The sequence below is a fragment of the Eschrichtius robustus genome, chromosome 12, assembly GCF_028021215.1.
Source record: "Eschrichtius robustus isolate mEscRob2 chromosome 12, mEscRob2.pri, whole genome shotgun sequence".
In the NCBI taxonomy this organism is placed as follows: domain Eukaryota; kingdom Metazoa; phylum Chordata; class Mammalia; order Artiodactyla; family Eschrichtiidae; genus Eschrichtius; species Eschrichtius robustus.
Genome location: NC_090835.1, coordinates 87617858 through 87631541, shown reverse-complemented (window position 1 = coordinate 87631541; position 13684 = coordinate 87617858). Strand labels below are relative to the sequence as shown.

At 41.2% G+C, this 13684-nt stretch overlaps 3 protein-coding genes and 1 pseudogene across 3 annotated transcripts; 3 read left to right on the top strand and 1 right to left on the bottom strand.

The window, feature by feature from the left end:
• Window positions 1-4165: 4165 nt before the first annotated feature.
• LOC137773585 (histone H4) lies at window positions 4166-4493 on the top strand. Its single transcript, XM_068558380.1, has one exon. The coding sequence runs from the start codon at window positions 4182-4184 to the stop codon at window positions 4491-4493; it is 312 nt and encodes a 103-aa protein (XP_068414481.1). The 5' UTR covers window positions 4166-4181.
• A 2827-nt stretch (window positions 4494-7320) lies between these two features.
• Window positions 7321-7699, bottom strand: LOC137773168 (histone H2B type 2-E-like; annotated as a pseudogene).
• Window positions 7700-7970: 271 nt separating this feature from the next.
• Window positions 7971-11742, top strand: LOC137773161 (histone H3.1). The gene is made up of 2 exons (XM_068557630.1): window positions 7971-8020; window positions 8684-11742. The coding sequence occupies exon 2, from the start codon at window positions 8892-8894 to the stop codon at window positions 9300-9302; it is 411 nt and encodes a 136-aa protein (XP_068413731.1). The 5' UTR covers window positions 7971-8020; window positions 8684-8891; the 3' UTR covers window positions 9303-11742.
• Window positions 11743-13056: 1314 nt separating this feature from the next.
• LOC137773594 (histone H4) lies at window positions 13057-13368 on the top strand. The gene has a single exon (XM_068558390.1). The coding sequence runs from the start codon at window positions 13057-13059 to the stop codon at window positions 13366-13368; it is 312 nt and encodes a 103-aa protein (XP_068414491.1).
• Window positions 13369-13684: the final 316 nt, after the last annotated feature.

Here is a 13684-nt window from a genome sequence, read left to right as displayed (position 1 = left end):
TCAAAAAGGCAAAATCAGGATTCAGCAAATAAAAATGAGCATGTGTCAAAGAGCTTCACTTTTCAATAAATGAACCAACAGGTAAAATGCCATGGTAGGTTCAAAGAACATTTAATAAATTAGGGTATTTACAGAAAATGTAACAAAGATATGTTAGAACAGGATTGTTAAATTAGTTTAAAATAAAATTATTTTATTATCCAATAGGTCATAAATCTTCCACTGGACAGAATTATTTGCCTCTGTGCCAAACAAAGCTCTGCCAGTTAAGTAACTTCACTAATTTTGGTACCTACAGTCAATAGTAAATAGATGATCTAAGTACATTTTTATAGAATCCTTGTGTGGCCTATAACCTTGTATATTGGACATCATGGGCCCTCCTTTTTTCCTTACTTCCAAGTCTCAGACAATTTTTCTCACACTGAGGCAGGAGACAGATGAGCCCCAGGCTGAGCAGCTGGAGCTTGTCGCCTGTGGACAGATACTCCAAGACCAAGATAATAGCTGGAGCAGAGAGGGGCTGAGTCCTGCCCAGATAAAAGATAAAGAGACCACATATACCTCATTCTCGAGGTCAAGGAAACCCTCCAGACTACACATGCGCAGAAACACTCCTTGGAGGTCAAATAAGGAGGGGGCACCATCCCATAGTAAGTGATGTCAACCTACCCATAGGCCTCTTTGCTAGAATCCATCTTGGCTAAGAGATGCAGGAGCACACATGGCAGGACCCTGAGATAATCCAAATACAACTCAGAACCGAGAAAAGCAAGATGATTGGCCAAAAGAAACCTGGAAGAGATGCCCCGTATAACTGATTTAAACTACTGCGAGCACTCAACATTCTCTCTAAGTTCACCCATGTGTACCTGTTGAGAAATGGAATATTTCCTGCCATATCAGTAAACAAAGGATGTCACAGTCAGCAGCGCTTGCAGCCCTCCAATGTGAGCTGCTGAGCCCTGAGGGAACTTAGGAAGGAAAGAATACCCGCCATCTAGCAGCCATCAGACTGCAGCCACTCCATACAGTGAGCCCTGAGGAAACTCAGGATGTGAAAATACAGGATACTGGCCCCAGACAGCTGAGGTGCATATCAAAGGAATGAGTTCGGTAAGCCCAGACTCTTGCATCTTCCCATACATAGAAAAGAGCTAAATTCCTTAACTTGAGATATCTAGTTTCCTTTAATTAACAATAATCTTTTGATGTTCCTGACTACCTGCCCTTTGTTGCAAAATGTCTATAAAACCTGGCTCTCCCCTAGCCTCCTAGGAGCGGTTCTCTCAGGGTTACTTGAGATGCTGCCTCCCAGGCTTTTAAGTCCTAAAAATCTCCGCCGAGGGGCTTCCCTGGTGCGCAGTGGTTGAGAATTTACCTGCTAATGCAGGGGACACGGGTTCGAGCCCTGGTCTGGGAAGATCCCACATGCCGCGGAGCAGCTAGGCCCGTGAGCCACAACTACTGAGCCTGCGCGTCTGGAGCCTGTGCTCCGCAACAAGAGAGGCCACGATAGTGAGAGGCCCGCGCTTGCCGCCACTAGAGAAAGCCCTCGCACAGAAACGAAGACCCAACACAGCCAAAAATAATTAATTAATTTAAAAAAAAAAAATAAATCTCCGCTGAATAAAACATAACTCTCAATTTTTAGGCGGTGAATATTTTCTAAGTCCACACTATTCACGAGTACTCTTTTTCCTCCTCATAAACCTTTAGTTGTTTCACTACTTCCCGTCTCTTTGTGGGAACTCATTTCTGCAAAGCCAGGGGGCCAGGGGCCTTGTCACTGGCCACTGTCCCTGGTGGTCTGGTGGCTGGGATTCAGCACTCTCACTACCTTGGCCTGACTTCGGTCTCTAGCCCGGGGAACTGAAATCCTGCAGGCTGAGGCCACCCAAGATCAACACAATGAATCCTTACCAAAAAAAAAAAAAAATATATATATATATATATATATATACACACACACATATATGTATATAAATATATATATATAAACTTTCAAGATAAATTTCTATGACACACCGTGGTGTAACTCCTTGACATTCTTATTTTACTCATGAATCAAATAATGGACACTTTAACTTTTTATTCTTTCTAGACTCCAAAGTAATTTACCTGATTTTTTAACCTCATTCTCTCTTGGTCTTTACCTACTTTCCAGAAATAGTAAATTGTTTTCTGGCCTTCCTTCTTTTAAGGAAATGTTTTCGTACTTCTACTAAATGATTTGTTTTCTTCTTTTTTTAGTAAAACCACTGAGTGCACAATCTATCAAACACAATCTATCAATCAAAGAACACTCATTGCTTTCATAATCAGTTCTGAATGTTCCCTCTCAAGAAACACACTTTTGGGAAAAAAAAATAAGCATAAATTTTCAGGTACTCTCCATTTCCTGATATTCTGCCCTTGAAGAATTCTAAGGTCAACAGTGTTTCTAGTATTTATCTTTTCTTGCCTTGATAAGTAATGGTTTATTCCACAAGCCTGCCTTAGTTCTCTAATGTGATTTTATTTTTTAATTTATTTTTGCAATGCTTCATTCTAGTTGAGACGAGTATCTGTAATTGAGTTTCTTAGAAATACATTGAATGTCCACTGTGTTCCAAAGCCCATGATAGCAAGGTTGGATACAGAGCAAGAAACAGAGAGGGGAAAGGAAAAATTCTAGAGCACCACTGACCAAAGAAAACAATGCAAGGCAAACATTTAATGAAAAAATTTTCAGTAGCCACATTTTAAAAAGCAAAGAGATGCAATATTTTAAATAATATATTGCATTTAACCCAAAACATCCAAGATATGTTCATTTCAACATGTAATAAATATAGAGATATTATTAATGCAATATCTTACATTCTTTTTTTCAATTTAAATCTACCAAATTGGGTTTATATTTTAGTCATTTGGACACTAATTTTTTACTGGAAATTATTTGTATTTAAATTACATACACTTTGTTGTTTAAAATTAAGTTCACATGCCCAGGTTGTTCAAACACACCTAAAAATTTCCAATAACTGAAATGGAGTATCAGCCTTTAAATTTAAATTAATTAAAATTAAGTAAAATTAAAAATTCAGCTCCTCAGCAACATCAATCCCATTCCAAATGCTCAAAAGTTATTCCTGACTACTTTATCAGACAATACAGTCCTAGGGGGAATTGTGTTCGGAGCGTGGAGATGGCAATGGAGACTGCTGGTTAAATTGGGGGAGTTATATAAATTTAAATGTAATCATGTAAGTTTAGCACTGACTTCTTAAATAAAAAGTTTGCACACAAAAAGATATGGAGATTATGAAAGCAACTGAACATAGGCCCAAGATGGCAAAATCCTAGATTGAGAGATTTAAGAATATTGGGGAGAAAGTCAATCTGTGAAGATGGAATCATGAAGATGGAATTTCCGCAGGTAATTACAGTAGTCCTCAATGACTGTGTTGAGCATTTGACCAAAAATTCACCTTTTGATTTTCAGAACACCTTTGTGATGTCGGGATTAACATTTCCATTCTACAAATGAAGAAAATAAACCAAAAAATAAGAAAACACCTGTCACAAAACAGGTCCTGGACGTCAGAAGATGAAAGCTAGCAAGTACTGAGGGCGCAAGCAATGGAGTCATACCTCCCAAAAACAAACACGCCAGCGGTAAAGCCTTGTTGCCCAATGGATTTCAGAAATTTCCTCGCTCCCTAAGACAAGTTTACCACCATAACTATTTCACCTTCATTTAAAGTATACAAAAATGCTTCTCTGGGAAGAGAGAAGACAGGGACTCGTTTGCATTTCAGATATGCGTTTAAAATGAGAGGCAATGTACAATTTCGGTTAATGACTTGGCCTAAATATCCAAACTTGAAAAACAGATGCTGGCTTAAGAGGTACAATTATTTCATTCCCTTGATAAACAAGAGAACTTTTTTAAATGCCCTTAAACAGGAGGTGTTAAACTGAATTCAGAGAATGAGCAGACAAAGCAATCTTCTCTTTTCGGCTCCGCCCCACTGACTCTCAGGCATGGTGGGCAGGGATAAATTAGGTTACGAACTAGCCCCTCCTCCTCCCCACCCTCATTTGCAGTTTTCAAAAAGGTCCGCTGCCGGGTTTTAAATGCGAATTTCGGTTTGCTCTGCATATTTGTGAGTACAGTATCTGCTCTAGTTGCAGTGATGTCTGGACGTGGCAAAGGCGGGAAGGGCTTGGGTAAAGGGGGCGCCAAGCGCCACCGCAAAGTCCTGCGGGATAACATTCAAGGGATCACAAAACCTGCAATCCGTCGCCTGGCTCGTCGCGGTGGAGTAAAGCGCATCTCAGGTCTTATTTATGAAGAGACCCGCGGGGTTTTGAAAGTGTTTCTGGAGAACGTAATTCGGGACGCAGTCACCTATACCGAGCACGCCAAGCGCAAGACTGTCACAGCCATGGACGTGGTCTACGCGCTCAAGCGCCAGGGACGCACCCTTTACGGATTTGGCGGTTAAGTCGGCACCCACAAACTAGTTTTCTGTAACAATGCCCAAGGCCCTTTTCAGGGCCACCTAACTATTCGCTTGAAAGAGTTCGTTGCACTGAATTGGTGTTTTCAGTTTTTTTTGTCAGGAACTTGAGTTCTGAAGTTTGTTACATTTTTGGGTGCAGTTGCTTTAATGCAGCTCATGTTTGCTTAGGTTTCAGTGCATCAAACGTTTACACCATGTTACAGTTTTAATGCCACACGATGACTTTTCCAGTGTAGAACCCTTAAGCGTCCCACATTGTTTGAATAGCATTTCTGATTCTTAGGAATTCTCGGTCTTGCAAAATTAACCAGTGAACTTTAAGATTTTACTAATTTATTAGGTTTTCCGAAATACGGAATTACTGTTTGACAATAAGCTATGAATAGTGTTGGGGGACAAATATAGGTAATGCCTTATTGGCCTGCTCAAATCTCACTCAAAACTTTGGTAAATTTTATTCAGCCCCTAGTAGGGCAACTCAAGGGAAGAGGTATAATGAAAGAAGCTAAGACTGTAGAGAGTGAAGGCACCCATGAGGAGGCCCAGGTGGCACATGGGCCGTTTCTTCTCCCTTAAAAGCATTTATATTTGGATTATATAAACTGATTACAGATGTTTTTTAATCTACAAAGAATTTGGGATTTGTCTCCTGCCTTTTCAAATCTATTCCCTGGTAGTCTGTAATAAAGCAACAACTTTAATTCATCTCAAGAATCCTCCGGTTTCTTTTCTCAACTATAATGTCAGAAACCGAGCTACATGGGCATCTAGCCCTGTGCTGGGACGCCGCCACACCAAAGGTTTTCTCATGTTGTCAGTATTTGCAAAGGAAAAGGGGAAAGAAGTCCCCAAATTAATAAACAAATTCTTCTGTGTCTTGGCTTCAAAAGAAAGTCACTGGCAGAGGCCTGTTTAAAAGGAGTTCAAGGTATTAGGTGCCTTTTCCTTACATAGGTTTCCTGCCTGCAGGCCATTTGAACCAATCCCAGTACTGTGGAGGCAGGGGTGTGGGGAGGGGGTTGGGAAAGAAAGAGCAATTGTTAGTTAACTGTCTTTTGGTCCTGCTGGGTCCTGTGATGGTCTCTTAAGGTGTCCCCCAGGATTTCCCCTCTTGAGGTTCACCCTTGTGTGATCAAGTCCCTTGAGTGTGGATGTGACCTGTGACTTGCTTTTAACCATCAAACCAGGTGACCATAGGTGACAGGATGTAAATAAATTTGTGTATATGACCATGTTATCTAGGATTGTAACATCCTTGACTCTTGCATGCTGGTTTTGATGAATCAGGTAACCCTGTTGTCAGGCCCAAATGACAAGAAAACTCACAGGGCTATTTAGGAACTGAGGGAGGCCTTCAACTAACAGCCCATAAGGGCTTCAAGCCAACAGCCAACAAGAAAATGAGACCCTCAGTCTTAAAACTACAAAGAACCAACCAGTAAATGAATTTGGAAGCGGATATTTCCCCAAACATCCAAGAGACCTCAGTCCTGCATAACACCTCAATAGCATCCTCAGAGGACCCAGCTAAACCCTGCCCAGACCCACAGAATCTGTGAGATAATACATGCGTGTTGTCTGAAGCTAGAAATTTCAAGGCAATCTGTTATGCAGCAATAAAGACAGCCAACACATTTGGCATCTTCATCAATCCATGTCATCGAAAATGACAGATATGATGAACTGAAACTGCAATCTTTATCTAACGGAAGACCTACATTAAAAAAAAAAAAAAAAAAACTTTGATGTGAACAACATTGTTTCACAACTATGTGAACCTCTACTCACACACCCAATACTGACCTGGCACATACATTGGTAGTGTCTTGCTGGCCGCCCAAATAGCAAGTCTATAAACCGTTAGAAGCACTAAAAGCAATTTATCGAAGTCATTTTTGCTTTCAGCAATACAGAAACTATCAAAATATTAACTCAGGAAAACTGTACATTTCATTCCATATACCCTGTTCTCCCTGCACTTGTACATCTTCTCTTACTCCTGTTTTTTGTTTCTTCTTTTTTTTTTCCTCCTGTGTAAATGAATACTGAACCTAACACTGACTGAAGGCAAGGAATACAAAAATGAAATATAAAAGAAAAATGAGTCAAATTGAGTATTTCAGACCCCGCTTCAGCACCATGTAGGGTTGATTATATCAATAATAGCCTCAAGACCAAATAAAGTGAAAATTTTTTCTTTTTAATACAAATTTGAAAATTCACCTTTGAGAGTATACTTGTAGTTGAGATTAAACTCTGAGGTTCCAGTAAATACCCCAGGCCTAGTCCAGTATATACTGTATAACTGAGATTCCGAGCCTTTGTAAAGTACGAACACCTTCTCGTGAGTTAATATTTGTGAAGCACATAAAATTATTTTGTTGTAACATGGGCATTATATTTAAAACAAGGAACCCAAATACAAGTACCAGCATTACACAACTTTAAGTCCACAGCTACGCACTATAAAATTTTCAATCTAAGCAATGACTAGCTACAAGAACAATTTAAAGATTTTAAGAAATAAAAACACAAAACCCAGAATACTAGAACTTCCTACTGGTTCACTTCCTACTGGTTCCTAGAACACACATTTCAAATTCTTTGCCGCACTGAAGAACAAAAATTCAAATAAACCTCTCACAGTGCAATACTGTTTCCTGCGCTTTAAAGAATGACTGTAAAAAAAAAAAGAAAAGAAAAAAACATGTTTTTAAAATACTGACAAATCTTGATATTATAGCTCTCAATATGCAAAAATGAGTGGCTCAAAAAGAACTATTGTGAAGTGCTAGAGGCATAGAAAAATTTACTTGGAGCTGGTGTACTTGGTGACAGCCTTGGTGCCCTCGGACACGGCGTGCTTGGCCAGCACCCCGGGCAGCAGCAGGCCCACGGCCTTCTGAATCTCCCTGAATGTGATGGTCAAGTGCTTGTTTCAATGCGCCAGGAGCGACGCCTCGCCCGCGATGCAAAGAAGTTATTGACGAACGAGTTCATGATGCCCATGGCCTTGGACGAGATGCCGGGGTCCGAGTGTACCTACTTCACTTTACAGACACAGATAAAGATAGAATAGCCCTCCTTATGGCTGCACTTGCGTTTCTCACCATTTTTTTTCTAAACCTGAGTCACTGCCTTTTTGGAGCCCTTTTTTGCGTTGGCACAGACTTAGCCGGCTCTGGCATGGTAATCAAAGCAAGCAAAAATGGTGGATTAAAAGAACTAGAACAAAAGGGACATCGCGAGTATTTATATCAAGGATATACAAACGACCACTCACAAAGCTAAACTTTGATTGGACAAAAGCCGACCAATAGATTACTAGTACGTAAACTAGGATTCAAAAACTCCCTTTTTTATTGGATCAAGAACGAACCCTTTTGTACATTCCTATTGGTTGATTTACAACACTGTTATGAGACTATAAATTCATTCACACAAAAAAAAAAAATCAGTTTTTTTTTTTTAATTAAATGGAAGTCTTCGCGTTTGGATACGGAAACCAGGTAAGGAAATCCTGTTATCTACCCCAGTCCAGTGCTGACCGCAGCTCTGTCGGGTTTGTCCGGGACAGCTTGGGACGCTCGGAAAGAGTCCCGAAATGCCGGCCCATTGCAGTGTTATCAAGAAAGACTCGATCGCCGCCATCTTTTTAAGGTTCCACATTGCAAAGCTTTTCATGACGGCTCTCACCATTAGACCCAGGCTGACATCTTAAATGCATCAAAACCAAACAACAGAGCCAAATAACCAGTTTTGAGTCAAACACGACACTAAAGATCCAGGGATTCCAGGATATTGGGATTTTGCTGCGTGTCCCCTGAATAATACAAAATTTCTTACATCTTAACAGTATTTCTTAGAAGACCATGTTACAGTGAACTAGATGTTTACGGTCAATGTGGAACAGGATTCATGAGATGCTTAGACGATGGATTTTTAAATAGGGGGAAGGCCTGGGACTAAGATCCGATGAAAACGGGTTAACTGCAGAAAATGGCGGGTGTCTAAAGTCTAAAGAACTTTTCCGAACACATTCTATTTTGTATATCCAAACAGGAGAAAAGTTGAAGAATATTAAATGAGTAATGTGTTTTTGGACAATACTTGAGTGTGTGGGTATTATCGATAAAACGGCTCGGAAAAAATTTTTTTTTTTTTTTTTTAAGGGACTGGGAAGATGTCTGCTAATTGAAATTCACCAATCCCAAACTTGCATCGAATGGATAAACCAATCCTAAATCGCTCGGAGCACTTCCGGAATTTAGTAGCAGATGACTAACAGGAATTGCCCACAATCCAATCAGAGTGATTCTGTTCCTGTATAAATATAGAAGCAAACCTTCCAGTTTAGTCCCTTTATTTTGCAAATAAGTAATGGCGCGTACAAAGCAAACCGCTCGTAAGTCGACTGGCGGTAAAGCGCCGCGCAAGCAGCTGGCCACCAAGGCGGCCCGGAAGAGCGCACCGGCCACGGGCGGCGTGAAGAAGCCGCACCGCTACCGGCCCGGCACGGTGGCCCTGCGCGAGATCCGCCGCTACCAGAAGTCCACGGAGCTGCTGATCCGCAAGCTGCCGTTCCAGCGCCTGGTGCGCGAGATCGCGCAGGACTTCAAGACCGACCTGCGCTTCCAGAGCTCGGCCGTGATGGCGCTGCAGGAGGCGTGCGAGGCCTACCTGGTGGGGCTCTTCGAGGACACCAACCTGTGTGCCATCCACGCCAAGCGCGTCACCATCATGCCCAAAGACATCCAGCTTGCCCGCCGCATCCGCGGGGAGAGAGCATAAATTATTATTGCCAACAAGTGCCAACTTAAAACCCAAAGGCTCTTTTCAGAGCCACCTATAATTTCAGTTTGAGGAACTGTATCGCAAGGGAACAGAAAATCCTCGCGACCCCCACCAAGACAAGGCTGGAGGAGAGCAGAACTCCCTTACCCCCCAAGTATTCTATGTACCAATCCCAGGAAAGGACAGTCACCCCTGCACACTCTGTCTTCCATATAAGAACAGGACATTGACCCCTGAAACTACTTTTCCTCTGCAATCCTTAAAGTTATTTGAGAAACAGCCAGGGGAAAATAGGTGATATATAAATATTCTTATTCTCTTAACCCCTAAAAGAGAAATAAACCTCCCATGTGAAGATACCCTTATACCAGTATGAGAATAGAAAGTATCCTTAATAGAATTTGGGAATTAATGATAAGAAAGCTGTATAAGCAAACTTCATTTGTCTGCTACCCCAAGTACAAGCCATATATATGTGTGTATGTATATATATATGTGTATATATATATATATATGGCATATATATATAATGTAAATATATATATAGCCTGCTTTGGTTACTTCGGTGGTCTCATTTCTGAATGACCTCCGTGCGTACAAATTGTTTTTTTCCCCCGTTAATCTATGTCAATTTAATTATAAGATCAGGCAAAATAATTCAAATTTCCCTCTCCCTGATACAAGAAGTCCAGGGATGACATCAGGTATGAGAAAAAGGGTGGGTCCTTGAGCAACCTGGAAAGCATCCTAGGGATGCTTTATGTGACATGCACACACATACACGTGTGTGTGCACATGAACATGAACATATTCAAGGACCCAGGCTGAGTACTACTGGAGAGCAGTTTGGTATTAACTTATTTGCTTCTGTACTGAGCAATACATCCTCTGGTAAAGGTCGTCATACTTTCTGTACTGAAAATAGAGACCTGGTACCCAAAAAATGGGTTCCATGGGATTTCCAGAGTTCAACTTCCAGCAGCACCACCAGCAGAGTGGGCAGCAGGGCTGTCAGTGATACAGTTGGGCATAGCACTAGTGCACCAAATCTGGGGCCTGAACTAATAAGTATGTTCAGCACACCAGGAATTTATAGGTTGTTGCAGCATATAACTGAAAATTCAGATTGTGCAGAATGTGTCTGCACCCTGCATGAGAAACATGATATAGTCACTAAGGCAGAACTTAGGCTTTGCCATAATCACCTATTATTCATCCTCAAAGAGCCAATGAGACAACAGCTCCCAACTTTCCTCTAACAAATGCAGAATCCTAGGACAAACCCTAGAGCAATGCCAGGTTTGTAGATTCAGTCAGGTTTTACAGACGTTGGCAATGGGAACGCCCAGCCTTATTGCTGGGTTTACTCCAGGTCTGGGGGTACTGGCAACACTGGAGGCTCTTCAGGAGCTAAGTGAATACCTCTGCAGAAAAGTGAGAACACACGTCCCATGGCAGGAACCAAAGAAACGGGACACCAACAGTTTATTTAACAAATGTTGCAGACTGTTACTGGAGCAAATCCTCAGCTACAGAAACCAGAAGTCACACTTCAGAAACAGTGGGAATACTCAGTGCAATGTTTTTGAACCTTGAAGCAAAGCTGCAAGTGATAATGGCAATGCAATGTGATTTCTATGTGACTATTGAAAGGCTTTTTAGGCTCCCAGTCATCATCGCAGCACTTCTGCCATTTTAAAGAATGTAATTTTCGGGTGGAATGCAGGAAATACAAAAAGCAAACCAAAATTGGGGGGGCGGAGCAGCTGGGGAGAAACAACAAAAATTCTGTGCATGAAAGTCCATAACAGCTTTATTTATAAATTAGAAACAACTTAATATCTTTCAACTGGTGAATGGTTAAGTAAATTCTCATACCCCATGCAATGCAGCCCTACTCAGCAATAAAAAGGGAGGCTATTGATACATGCAACTACCTAGATGGGTAATGCTTAGTGAAAAAAGCCAGTCTCAAAATGTTACATTTTGTATTATTCCATGTATATAACATTCTCAAAATGACAACTCTAGAGGTGGATAACAGATTAGTGATTGCCCCAGGACAGGGGAGAAGTGGGTGGATGTGAATATAAAAGTGTTACATTAAAGAGTTCGTTGGTGATCATGGAACAGTTTTGTGTCAGCGTTGAGATGGTAGTGACACATAAAATTGCACAGGGCTACACACACACACACACACACACACACACACACACACACAATGGGTGCATGGAAAAATTGGTGAGAGCTGAATAAGGCCTGTAGGCTAGTTAAAAGTACTTGGCCAATGTCAATTACCTGCCTTTGATATTATAATAAGATTTCACCATTAGGGGAAACTAGGTTCGAGGAACTCTAGGTACTATTGGAGCAACTTTTTGTGAATTTAGTTGTTTCAAAATAACAATGTAAAAAGAGCTGTGATCTTCCTTTAGCAGTTGCTACTGTGTATTGCTTTCGATTCCAAGGCTTGTTTAACAAATTAATGTTCTTTTTTTGGTGTGTTTTGTTTTGTTTTTGCATAAATAACAGTGTTTTCCTTTCTTCTGGCTGTTCTAGTGATGAATTGTTCTAGTGATGTCCATTGAACAGAAGTTTGGTTCGTTTATGTTGGTGTGTGATTTTTTAGCTATTGCTGCCACTACCTCAAAAGTAAATTGAGTTTTGAAATTTGATATTTGTAATCTCAAATTTACTGATGGGGTAATTTGGTTGAGCTACTGCTCAGATCTTAGGACAGTGTGCTTGGTATATCATAGTGTGAAGTAAAAATAATCTCTTATTTTGAACATTCTATTTATTCCAAGGACATCATTTAAATCTTAGTGCTCCCATGTGCTCGACAATTTTTTTTAAATAATATAAAAATCTAGGAAAGATCACATTTTTACTTCTGGCACTTGCATAAAATCTCTTTGCCTAACATTGTCGTTTATGATAGCTTTGCATGAGTTCCATGCACCAGCCACAGGAAAGGACAATCACCCCTCCACCCTCTGTCCTCTATATAAGAACAGGGTATTATTAGCCCCTGACAATTTACATTCTTTTCCTCTGCAATCCTTCATTGTTCAAATTTATATGCTTACTCTGTATAAGTGAAAGCACACTGTACAAACTGGTGTTATATTAGAAATGTTCTGAAATCTTTCCATGTGTCTTAGGCCTGTCGGTATTATAAATACTTTGTTTTTAAGAACAAAGTCCAGGGCGATAGAAATTTATTGTTCACGAACTAGATGCTATTTTGTTTACAATAACTCCATTATCCATAGTATTGATCCTATTTTATGGATAAGGCCACTGAGTCTCAGATAGATTAATAAACATGCCCGATAATACAGTTTGAGAGCAGCTTGCTCATGGATTCCAAGCCCAAAGCCTGGCGTGTTTGCTTGTCAATATATTTATAAATTTGTTTTGGGAATTTGGGCTTAAAGGCCAGTGGCAAAGATCCAAGAATATATGGAATGGATAAATCTTTAAACACATACAAACATACTTAAACGAGGCAATTCCCTTTGTGTATACGTTTGATGCTTCTGTTTAAAGATTCTTATTTTCTGAATACCAGTAAAACGCCCTAGCGCCTGTTCACTTCAGGTCTTAGAAGCAAGGGGCGGGGACTCAGTACGGTTTCCCGCCTTTCTGGTCTTTCAGTTTTCACAAAGGTCCGCACAATCGCTACATAATGGGCTGCAGGTTGTTAGTGTTAAACTCTCTCAGCTGCTGTGTTTAGTTTTTCTCTACCATGTCTGGACGCGGCAAGGGCGGGAAAGGCCTGGGGAAAGGGGGAGCCAAGCGTCACCGCAAGGTTCTGCGTGATAACATTCAGGGCATCACCAAACCTGCCATCCGCCGCCTGGCCCGGCGTGGCGGGGTGAAGCGCATTTCCGGTCTCATCTACGAGGAGACCCGCGGGGTGCTGAAGGTGTTCCTGGAGAACGTGATCCGGGACGCCGTTACCTACACCGAGCACGCCAAGCGCAAGACTGTCACCGCCATGGACGTGGTCTATGCGCTTAAGCGCCAGGGACGCACTCTCTATGGCTTCGGCGGCTAAGATTGAGCTTTGTAAGGTTTTTCTCTTTTCTGTAGCAAAGTTAAAAGGCCCTTTTCAGGGCCACCTACTCTTTCTATGAAAGAGCTCACACTTACCATTTGGTAGCCTGTAGGGTAGTTCGGTACAGATGGGAGAAATGAAGCACAAAAACGTTGCTTAGCCATAGTTGGGTCTTCAGTCCCTAAGGTGTTTTCACAATGCTGGAGGTGTTACTATCGCTGTTGCTGATGTATAGATTAACTCTGAGGACCAACAGGCGGCTAGTGGCTAAATGTGGACACGCAGCTGGTAAGTAAAGGGTCATTAGTTCTTTGAG

Excerpts from the sequence above, each read along its gene's own strand:
- LOC137773594 (XM_068558390.1), top strand. The coding sequence starts at position 13,057 with ATGTCTGGACGCGGCAAGGGCGGGAAAGGCCTGGGGAAAGGGGGAGCC.
- LOC137773161 (XM_068557630.1), top strand. The coding sequence starts at position 8,892 with ATGGCGCGTACAAAGCAAACCGCTCGTAAGTCGACTGGCGGTAAAGCG.
- LOC137773585 (XM_068558380.1), top strand. The coding sequence starts at position 4,182 with ATGTCTGGACGTGGCAAAGGCGGGAAGGGCTTGGGTAAAGGGGGCGCC.